Genomic DNA, 12500 nt, shown 5'->3' with positions numbered 1-12500 from the left:
TAAAAATTAAATGCACATAGAACAGCTTTTTATTTTGACTGTCTGCGATCTCAGCGATTCCATTTTCTTACAGTTCGTTTAAAGAATCTTTTAAATTCTACAAAAGTGACTGTTGTGTCGTATTTATTGTCATTACATCTTGTGTACTATGAATAAGATATTTCCCTTTTCCACTATGAATACATAAAGCCAGCTCCATCTCTGGGAGTGATGGATAAAAACTTCACAGCTACTGACAGGCTTTTCAGCCTTCATTTGTATTACTTTTTTTGTTACCTTTTTTTTGTTACTTTTTACCCGTGAATAGACCATAGATGTTCTACATATTTGTTTCTTCTTCCACTTTTTTCTTTTTGTTTTTCATTTTCAAGTCTTGCTGCTAGGTATAAAAGTCATTCAGTTGAACAGCATCTGCTACCTTTTGGGAATAAACAGCGTTTAATAGAATTACATCTCAAATTCCAGAAAATACACAACAAAGAATGGTGGTAGAAAACTAGTTAGAAAATCCATATAAAGTGTGTCCTGCAAACTGTACAATGTAGAGTTTACAAGCTAGATCTTAAAGGGGCAGTCTACACCAAAATTGTTATTGTTTAAAAAGATATATAACACCTTTACTACCCATTCCCCAGCTTTGCACAACCAACGTTGTTATATTAATATACTATATATATTATATAACATTTAAACCTCTAACTTTCTGCCTGTTTCTAAGCCACTACAGACATCCTCTTATCACATGCTTTTTGATTAACTTTTCACAAGACACTGCTAATTCATGTGGTTCATATAGATAACATTGTGTTCTCTACTGTGGAGTTGTGCAGGACACAGCACTAACTGGCTAAAATACAAGTCAATAGATAATAAACAAATAGCCCTGAGATAAAGAGGCTTAGATACAAGGTAATCACAGAGGTTAGAAGTATATCAAAATAACCATGTTGGCTGTGCAAAACTGGGGAATGGGTAATTAAGGGATTATTTATAATTTTAAACAATAAAAGTGGAGTAGACTGTCTCTTTATAAATAAACTGCTATAAAAATATATTGTTGGTTCCCCATCAAAATATCTTTACTGTTTTTTCAAGACTTCTCTTTGCCATCAACACAAATAAAGTGGTTTGGTTAACAGAGTTTAAAAAAATCTTCACTTTACAAGTAATTTGTTTTTCTAATTAAACCTTTTGTTTTGGGGTAATGTAAGCTTGTTTCTGTGTTGTTAAAGGGACACTGAACCCAATTTTTTTCTTTCATGATTCAGATTGAGCATGAAATTTTAAGCAACTTTCTAATTTACTTCTATTATAAATTTTTCTATAAATTTTTCTTTGTTCTCTTACTATCTTTATTTTAAAAGCAGGAATGTAAATCTTAGCAGCCAGCCCATTTTAGATTCAGCACCATGGATAGCGCTTGCTTATTGGAGGCTTACATTTACCCACCAATAAGCAAGCATAACCCAGGTTCTCAACCAAAAATGGGCCGGCTCCTATGCATCACATTCCTGCTTTTTTAATAAAGATAGCAAGAAAACGAAGAAAAAATTGATAATAGGAATAAATTAGAAAGTTGCTTAAAGGGACACTGAACCCAAATTTTTTCTTTTGTGATTCAGACAGAGCGTGCAATTTTAAACAACTTTCTAATTTACTCCTATTATAAAATTTCTTCGTTCTCTTGCTATCTTTATTTGAAAAAGGGATGTAAGCATAGGACCCGGCCCATTTTTGGTTCATCTGGGTTGTGCTTTCTGATTTGGTGGCTACATTTAGCCACCAATCAGCAGGCGCTACCCAGGAGTTGTTTTCCGTGATTGCTGTTAAAACAGACAATAATCAGAGACAAGTTACCCCCTCACTTTACATGAGGAAGCCTCTTTTTTTTAATCAGGGGTCACTTGTACCCTTAATGCAGGTCATCACTCGTTTTATTGATGCCTGTACTCGTAGGGCCTTGTTTCTTTGCGCTAATAAAAATGCAGCTATCCAAATAAAATTGGAGAACTAAGTGCATGTGAAAATAGATTAGTTTTTGTTAAATTCTCTATTAACGTTTTTGATGCTAATATTTTCATGTGTTTTTTATCAATTGTGTCTCTGCACTATATAGACAGCATTGGCGCTGCAGAATCTGTTGGCGCTCTACAAAAAAACGATAATAATACGTGCAATTCTGCATTTACTGTAATTGCAATGTGCTAAAAAATATTTTATCTTCTGATTTTCAATTACATTTTTTTATATTGAAAAGTATAGATATACATTTTGTTTTGGGGTGGTTGCTTAATGCTAAATGTAGAACCATAAAGTGTATGTTTAAAATGACTCCTGTATTTTGTTTACCTGTATGCTATAGAAGACAAAACCAAAAGGTAAAAACTTTTCTTGTGGTGGCCATTACCTCACAGAAGCAGCACTGTAGTTAACGCAATGAGTGCAAAAGACTAAAGCTGTAAGGCTCGGCACTATAGGGCTTACATGTGAATTAGAATTACATTATAAATGTAAAAGTCCAAAAAATATTCAGGGAGCGCTAATAAAAGCCGCTATAGGAGGGGTTAAAATAAAGGAAGTACGTGGTTAAATACAAATGTACAGAGACCTAAAAATAAAATCAAATAGTAATTAGATTTAATCTTATACAAAGCACATTAAAAACAATAGCATGAAATACATAAGACGTTATTAGATCAATAAATACATGTAGCCACCGGTGGTAAAAAAAAGGCAGAAAAAATATATAAGGTAATGCTAGAAAAAAATGGTGAAATAAAGTTAATTTATCTCTTATGAGACAGAAATATGCAATGTTCTGTGAGTCTGAGGTAGAATGAGGAGAAAAACAATCGGCTTCTAACTTGACAACTGTATGTTTAGACCGGAAGATGCAGAAATAACTCACCCAGAATTCAAAACTATTTCCAGATTAGTTTCTCCGTATACTCTGTGGCTCTCTTGTGAATTTCACGTCTAGACCCTTCTGTGCTGTATAATTACCTTTAATTTAGTCGTTACAGCCCGTAGTGTAATGTTGAAATTACCTGTTCATCGGCGTGTAGAAAGTCACGTGACAGTTCTCTAGCCAATCAGAATCGCGGATTACCGGGTAGTCTGTGTATCTTTATATTCTGCAGTTCCAAGTTGCCAGTATAAGTTGCAAATGTAGTAGATGATTTGTAACTATGTTACAATGCCGATATGATTGCCATCTCAAAATTTAAGACGATAGTACAGAGCGCTCTGTGTAACAGTCTATGTTTGGATACAAACAATCCAGGAATGCAATCAATAGGATCTAGGATTAACGCGTTTCAGCTGGTGTAGCCTTTCTCAAGATGGATTTTGAATGTACTCAGCTCACCTTTTATTTGGGAGGGATTATTTAGCTCCTCCTTTTTCTTGTTAGCTTTGGTTCATGATGTTAAAGAGACAGTTCCATATATAAATCGACACAGTATTTGGAGTTAACATAAAATATTTAACATGAACATATTGGACATAAAACATGTGTGACAAATCAATACATCATCACAGTCAATTCAGCATCATGTAAAATTACAATTGAAATTAAAATAAAAAAAATGACTAATAAATATACAATTTGAAAAAACTTTTATATTAATTTATTTGAGATTTAGATCTAAGGGATTTAATTAGAATTAATTAGAACCATTTAACTTTACTCTGAAAAATGGAAACTGTTTTCAAAGAATAGAAAAGATAAACTTACACATAGTCCAAATGCAAGAGATTATAGACAGAATAATAATGTAAATCATAATAATTACAGCAACACTAAGAAATATACTAATAAATCATATAGTGTTCAGAACAAAAATTGGGAAAACTCCAATTGGAAATCAAAAACAACTAACCAACAAGACTATTATAATAATAGATGACCACAATACAGCAAAAGACACACCACAGATAGAGGTAACCACTATGACATAAAGGATAATCATGCTTATTGGCATCAACATGATAATCCAAATTGGAGAAGTAGAAGAACATCTTTTAAAGAAGGACATGACAGATATCCATATAGAGATCAAAAAACAGTGTAGAGTGAGTGCACCTAAAAAATAAATTGATATATTTGTTTCGCTCAAACCCTACAAAATGACAGTTCCTTCAAACTTCTGTCTTAAGTGTAGATAAGGTGAACAGAGTGAGGGGAGTTGATACGTGGTATATATCACATTCAAAACTAGGATATACCCAATATGTTAATGATGAACTGTAAGTTGAATGATTTAAACAACTCTAATTTGTTAAGAATAAATTACATTTATTTAAAATACAAATAAAAGGTATAGAGCTCTATTACCATATAAATAATCAAATACGATATGGAAAATAAGAAAAGTAATTTTACAATAATAGGTAAAAACAATAGGTGTATTTGTACAGGATATGCAGGTTGTTAACGTAACATACATATAAAATGGTTCTGGGAATGTTGGTATTAAAACAGATCCGGTGTATCGATAAGGTTTTTAGCTCTTTCAATTTCTTAAAATTTCTTAAATAGTCTTGCTATAGCTGATCGAAGTAATAACTATAGGGTGACTATATAGAAGTGTTAGTCTCTGATGTGAAGTTTGTGGGATGGACCCAGGTACTCACGTTTGTACAAGAAGTTTGTAGATCGTTGTGCCCTTTTGTGTGGGCTAAGTTCACTATTTTAGAGTGCCAAAGGATATGAGTAGCGAAAATTTTTTTTGCGTGTAATTCGTTGAAATAGCAAAAGCTTTTGTTTAATGTGTATCACAAGTATATGGATCGTAACAAAGTTTCTTGTATTTCACTGTACGGTACACATTTAGAATACAATGTTTTTCTTAAACGTGTACAACTGGCCACCTACTTGAAGTTTCTTGTAAGTGCCGGTTAGAAGTGCGAAATTTTCCGTTGGTCTTTGAGACTTTGTACCCTGTGTGTAGGTGGCTTTCAAGAGGGTTTACTGGAGTCTCCAAAAGACTTGTAGATTGTGAATAAAATACCTCCTTGAGGTTTCGCTGGAGTATTTGGATAGAAGAGTTGGTGTCCGTTGGTCTTTGAGACTGTATACCCCGTATGGAGCGTTTCTGTTACTCTCAATGGGGTTTGCTGGAGTCTTCAAAAGGCTTGTAGTGATTTCTTTGTATAACACTATAACAAAGCTTGATAAAGGCCGAGGCCGAAACGCGTAGATTTGCCCTGCACACTTGGAAACCCAAACTTGCTTTAAAGACAGCAATTTGGGTGATCACCAGAATTCATATCATCCAGAAGATACAAGTCGGCGACTAAGCCACAACACCTCGACAGCGCTCATACCTGGAAAGCGCAACTGACATTTTGGGACTAACACTATACCTTGAAAGACCGAAATAAGGTACAAAGTTTTTCGAAAACTGACAAGCCTCTAAGTTTTCCCCAAAACTGTCAACCGGAGCACGTTATACAAAGAAATCACTACAAGCCTTTTGAAGACTCCAGCAAACCCCATTGAGAGTAACAGAAACGCTCCATACGGGGTATACAGTCTCAAAGACCAACGGACACCAACTCTTCTATCCAAATACTCCAGCGAAACCTCAAGGAGGTATTTTATTCACAATCTACAAGTCTTTTGGAGACTCCAGCAAACCCTCTTGAAAGCCACCTACACACAGGGTACAAAGTCTCAAAGACCAACGGAAAATTTCGCACTTCTAACCGGCACTTACAAGAAACTTCAAGTAGGTGGCCAGTTGTACACATTTAAGAAAAACATTGTATTCTAAACATGTACCGTACAGTGAAATACAAGAAACTTTGTTACGATCCATATACTTGTGATACACATTAAACAAAAGCTTTTGCTATTTCAACGAATTACACGCAAAAAATTTTTTGCTACTCATATCCTTTGGCACTCTAAAATAGTGAACTTAGCCCACACAAAAGGGCACAACGATCTACAAACTTCTTGTACAAACGTGAGTACCTGGGTCCATCCCACAAACTTCACATCAGAGACTAACACTTCTATATAGTCACCCTATAGTTATTACTTCGATCAGCTATAGCAAGACTATTTAAGAAATTTTAAGAAATTGAAAGAGCTAAAAACCTTATTGATACACCGGATCTGTTTTAATACCAACATTCCCAGAACCATTTTATATGTATGTTACGTTAACAACCTGCATATCCTGTACAAATACACCTATTGTTTTTACCTATTATTGTAAAATTACTTTTCTTATTTTCCATATCGTATTTGATTATTTATATGGTAATAGAGCTCTATACCTTTTATTTGTATTTTAAATAAATGTAATTTATTCTTAACAAATTAGAGTTGTTTAAATCATTCAACTTACAGTTCATCATTAACATATTGGGTATATCCTAGTTTTGAATGTGATATATACCACGTATCAGCTCCCCTCACTCTGTTCACCTTAGATATTCATATAGAGACAATAGATCAGAATTTACCTTTCCATTTAGAAATGACTATGATAGACAAAATTTTAGGGAAAATAAGCCTAATTATAAAAATTGGAATACCCTCAAAAAAGGTCAGAACAAGGGCATCATGAGACATGGCAGATAAGAACCCAAAATAAGTACAACCCTTTATCAGATGAATACAATCATGATAATAAGGATAGCTATACATTTAGGCAACCCTGGAAACAAAGGGCATCCTCAAGGCACATCGAAATCTTTTTTAGAGAACGACCCAAAAAAGATAGAGATATTAAAATTAAAAAAAAAAGAACAAGAGAGGATGTAGAGGAAGAGGACCGATTAGAACAACAAAAACAAATGTAATAAATAAACCTAAAAATATTTTCAACTTAAGTTCAGTTACATTAAATGATGAAGAATGTAATATACTACAAAGAGGTTTGTCCTTTGCACCTTCAGCAAAATTAGATAAATTTAGCACTCTAATTAATGAAAATCAACTCATCAGAAGTGCAACACAAAAAATATATTTTTTAAAGAATCCTATAACAAGAGAACTCGAACATAAGAATAAAAAGAATTTCCAACAAACTAATTTGAAATTGAAGTCTAAATTTTATCCAGTTACAGATAAAGGAAAACATTTGGAATTGTTTGAAAACAAGATATAGCAAAAATAAATGTTGATAAATATCAAAAAATGAATCTCAATAAAAAAGAATGGGAGACTCTAAAAAATGTAAAGTCTAACAAAGAAATCATAATAAAACAAGCCAATAAAGGAGGTGGTTTTGTGATTTTAGATAAAAATGCTTATAAAAAAGAAGCATTAAGATTATTAGAAGATCCTCTAACATATAAGAAAATCCCTTCCAATCCTATAAATAAACAGAAAAAAGAATTGGAAATTCTTTTAATAAAAGCTCACAACAAAGGCATAATCAATAACAAAGAGTATGACTTTTTGTCAGTTAATCATCCAATAACACCTACCTTTTACTATTTACCTAAAATTCATAAATGCTTAATAAACCCACCAGGAAGGCCCATTATTTCAGGGATTAATTCAGTTACTGCAAATCTTTCAGAATACATAGATCATTTTTTACAACATTACGTCATAAAACTTCCTTCTTATCTTAAAGATTCAACAGATTTTCTAAATATTCTACAAACAGTTAAATGGAAAGAGAGCTACACACTTATAACTTGTGATGTATGTTCCCTTTATACCAGTATAAAATATAATTTGGGATTAAAAGCCATAGATTATCATTTGACAAGAGAAGGCGAACTCCGGTATGAACAAATAGATTTTATAAAAACTTGCATAAAGTTCATCCTTGAAAACAACTCTTTTGTCTTCGACGACCAATTTTTTCTAAAGATACAGGGTACATCGATGGGCACCAAGTTCGCCCCAAGCTACGCTAATCTTTTTATGGGGCATTTGGAAGATGTGGTTATCCACAGCGGAGCTTGGGATGTGAACTTGGTGCTCTATCGCAGATTCATAGATGATATTTTTATTATATGGGAGGAGGATCTCGAACTCTTTGAATTACTAGTGGAAGATCTAAGTAATAGTACTTTTGGTTTGAACTTTACATATGAACATAGCAACCAAACCCTAAGCTATCTAGATATAAGAATTGAAATTATTGATCAAGAGATTCACACAAAAACCTATTTTAAAGAAGTAGAGTCTAATAATTATGTTGTCATTACAAAAAATGGGTGGAGAATATCCCCTTTAATCAATTTACTAGAATTAGAAAAAACTGCACAACACTAGAGAATTTGATGAACAAGCATTACATCTAGAGAAGAAATTCCTAGAGAAAGGTTATAACGAAGCCCAAATAGAAAAAGCAAAAATAACAGCTCGAATGAAAAATAGGAGTGATCTATTAAAAAGGAAGGACAAAACCACTCCAAGTTTAGATTCCTTATGGATTCCATTCATAACAGATTATAATATCAATCATAATCAAATTAAATCGATTTTCAATAAACATTGGTACATTTTACAAAGAGACCCAATAATAGGAGAACTACTACCTGAAAAACCAGCAAAACTCAAAACATTTAAAAAATATATTAGCTCCCAGTGCTTTTAAAGATTCTAAGAAAAATTTCATAGAAAGAAATCTCTTGTCCCAAAAGCTAAGAGGATTCTTTCCTTGTATAAATTGTAAGGCTTGTAATTTTAGTAAAAAAACAAAGGTAGTAAAATCATGTATTACTAAGAAAGATTTTGAAATAAGAGACTGTATCAGGTGCACTGACAGAAATGTGGTGTACCTGATACAATGTCCATGTGACAAACAATATTTGGGGGAGACCTCTCGCCCCCTCAAAGACAGGATTCGAGAACACCTGCTCAATATAGAGCATGGTTTTACAGGACACTTGTTATCAAGGCATTTCAAAAAAACTCATAACCAAGACACCAAAGGCCTCAAATATTGGGGCATTAGAAAAATAACTAACAATTGGAGAGGGGGTGATCTAAACAAAAAACTTTTACGTGCAGAAGCAGAACTAATATTTCAATTCAAAACTTTAGAACCACTAGGTTTAAATGCCGAATTGGATTTAAACTCGACCATGGAATAAATATTCCATTAACTTGATATTTTGCTTAAAGGAACTATGATAAAAAGAATTTTTAAACATTTTCTAAGATTAAATGAATTAATTTTAGAAATAACATTCTATTTTATATCACAAAGAAATTCATAACACCATGCACTTTTTTGTTTTTTCTTATACAATTATTTCTATTAAGAAAATTTTATTTTTTGCGTAAGATAAATATGAAGTTTTTTAGATATGTCATTTTTAAGAAAAGGTTTTTTTCAGAGTAAAGTTAAATGGTTCTAATTAATTCTGATTAAATCCCTTAGATCTAAATCTCAAATAAATTCATATAAAAGTTTTTTCAAATTGTATATTTATTAGTCATTTTTTAATTTTAATTTTAATTTCAATTGTAATTTTACATGATGCTGAATTGACTGCGATGATGTATTGATTTGTCACACATTTTTTATGTCCAATATGTTTATGTTAAATATTTTATGTTAACTCCAAATACTGTGTCGATTTATATATGGAACTGTCTCTTTAACATCATGAACCAAAGCTAACAAGAAAAAGGAGGAGCTAAATAATCCCTCCCAAATAAAAGGTGAGCTGAGGGCATTCAAAATCCATCTTGAGAAAGGCTACACCAGCTGAAACGCGTTGATCCCAGATCCTATTGATTGCACTCCTGGATTGTTTGTATCCAAACATAGACTGTTACACAGAGCGCTCTGTACTATCGTCTTAAATTTTGAGATGGCAATCATATCGGCATTGTAACATAGTTACAAATCATCTACTACATTTGCAATTTATACTGGCAACTTGGAACTGCAGAATATAAAGATACACCCGGTAATCCGCGATTCTGATTGGCTAGAGAACTGTCACGTGACCTACACGCCGACGAACGGGTAATTTCAACATTACACTACAGGCTGTAACGACTATATTAAAGGTAATTATACAGCACAGAAGGGTCTAGACGTGAAATTCACAAGAGAACCACAGACTATACGGAGAAACTAATCTGGAAATAGTTTTGAATTCTGGGTGAGTTATTTCTGCATCTTGCTGTCTAAACATAAAGTTGTCAAGTTAGAAGCCGATTGTTTTTCTCCTCATTCTACCTCAGACTCACAGAACATTGCATATTTCTGTCTCATAAGAGATAAATCAACTTTACACCCTGTTCCAAATTATTATGCAAATTCTATTTCAGTGTCACAAAGATTAAATATATTTTTTTTCAGTTTAACTCATGGATGGCATTGTGTCTCAGGGCTCTTTTGATCACTGAAAACATCTCGGACACCTGTGATAATTAGATTGCCAGGTGAGCCCAATTAAAGGAAAAACTACTAAAGGAGAGTGTTCCACATTATTAAGCAGAGCACCATTTTCAAGCAATATGGGGAAGAAAAAGGATTTCTCTGCTGCCGAAAAGAGTGAAATAGTTCAATGCCTTGTACGAGGTATGAAAACATTAGATATTTCATGAAAACTTAAGCGTGATCATCGCACTATTAAGAGATTTGTGGCTGATTTAGAGCACAGACGGGTTCGTGCAGATAAAGGCACATTGAGGAAGATTTCTGCCAGATCCATGCATCGGATCAAGAGAGCAGCTGCTAAAATACCATTACATAGCAGCAAACAGATATTTGAAGCTGCTGGTGCCTCTGGAGTCCCACAGACATCACGGTGTAGAGTCCTCCAGAGTCTTGCAACTGTGCATAAAGCTTCCATTCGGCCACCATTAACCAATGCTCACAAGCAGAAACGGCTGTATTGGGCAGAAAAATACATGAAGAATAATTTTCAAACAGTCCTGTTTACTGATGAGTGCCGTGTAACCCTGGTTGGTCCAGATGGATTGAGTAGTGGATGGTTGGTGGACGGCCACCCTGTTCCAACAAGGCTGAGACGTCAGCAAGGCGGTGGTGGAGTAATGTTTTGGGCCGGAATCATGGGAAGAGAGCTGGTCGGCCCCTTTAGGGTCCCCGAAGGGGTAAAGATGACCTCTGCAAAGTATGTGGAGTTCCTGACTGACCACTTCCTTCCCTGGTACAGAAGGAAGAACTATGCTTTCCCTAATAAAATCATCTTCATGCATGACAATGCACCATCTCATGTTGCAAAGAATACCTCTGCATCAATGGCTGCTATGGGGATAAAAGAAGTGAAAGTCATGGTGTGGCCTCCATCTTCCCCTGACCTCAATCATATTGAGAACCTTTGGAGCATCCTCAAGCAAAAGATCTGTGAGGGTGGGAGGCAGTTTACATCCAAACAGCAGCTCTGGGAGGCTATTCTGACATCTTGCAAACAAATTCAAGCAGAAACTGTCCAAAAACTCACAAGTTCAATGGATGCAAGACTTCTGAAGCTGCTATCAAATAAGGGGTCCTATGTTAAAATGTAACGTGACCTGTTAAAATGTTTAAAAAGTTAAAATGTTGTTCAAAGTTTAATTGAAATAGCTTTTGATTTCAGTAAATATGCTGCAAACACAACAAATGACAATTTTCAGTTCTTTACAACCTATAAAGTGTTTTGAAACTTACTGTGCGTAATAATTTGGAACAGTGCATCGTAAGTTTTTTATTTTGAAAAACCAAACTGTTATCATTAGGAGGTTTGTTCAATAAAATTTGAATTGTACTCTTAATAGTTGATAACATGAGAATTATGCTGACTGTTGTTTACATCAATTATTTAGGTAAATGAGAAAGATATCACTGGCATAATAATTTGGAACAGGGTGTATTTCCATTGGATTTACTTTTTTTACTCACTTTTTTACCAACTTTTTTCTACTAATTTTTCTACCATTACCTTATATATTTTTTCTGCCTTTTTTTTTTACCACCGGTGGCTACATGTATTTATTGATCTAATAACGTCTTATGTATTTCATGCTATTGTTTTTAATGTGCTTTGTATAAGATTAAATGTAATTACTATTTTATTTTTAGGTCTCTGTACATTTGTATTTAACCACATACTTCATTTATTTTAACCCCTCCTATAGCAACTTTTATTAGCGCTCCCTGAATATTTTTTGGACTTTTACACTGATACTAGAGGTATTACTCAGGTTTTGTTTGTTTGCTGTTGTAGAATTACATTATGTTATACTAATCCCTTTTTTTGTGTGTGCGTCAATAGGATTCAAGATGGATAGAAGAAAAGCAGCAACTTCTCCACAAAAATCAGGATTTGTTAGAAAAGGTAAAATAATGAGAATCTTTACATATTTGCCCTAAGGTAAAAAAATGGTGTGTGTGGCACACTAGCACGGGTGCACTTAATCTCTATAATAGACTTCTATCGGACATACAGAACATTTTTAATTCAAGTTAAGTATAAAACACATTGTGTGTGTGTATATGTGTGTGTATATGTATATATATATATATATATATACACACACATGGGTGTGTATTTATGTATAT

At 33.6% G+C, this 12500-nt stretch overlaps 1 protein-coding gene across 4 annotated transcripts in view; it reads left to right on the top strand.

The window, feature by feature from the left end:
• JAKMIP1 (janus kinase and microtubule interacting protein 1) overlaps positions 1-12500 on the top strand; it is a 441501-nt gene that overhangs the window by 307969 nt on the left and 121032 nt on the right. For all 4 annotated transcript variants that reach the window (XM_053704153.1, XM_053704152.1, XM_053704150.1 and 1 more), the window contains exon 13: positions 12214-12276. In XM_053704153.1, coding sequence (XP_053560128.1) covers positions 12214-12276 — 63 coding nt within the window. The remainder of the gene's footprint in view (positions 1-12213; positions 12277-12500) is intronic.

The sequence above is a fragment of the Bombina bombina genome, chromosome 2 (assembly GCF_027579735.1).
Source record: "Bombina bombina isolate aBomBom1 chromosome 2, aBomBom1.pri, whole genome shotgun sequence".
Lineage (NCBI taxonomy): Eukaryota > Metazoa > Chordata > Amphibia > Anura > Bombinatoridae > Bombina > Bombina bombina.
The sequence above is the reverse complement of the archived record's forward strand: the minus strand, read 5'-3'. Positions and strand labels throughout refer to the sequence as shown.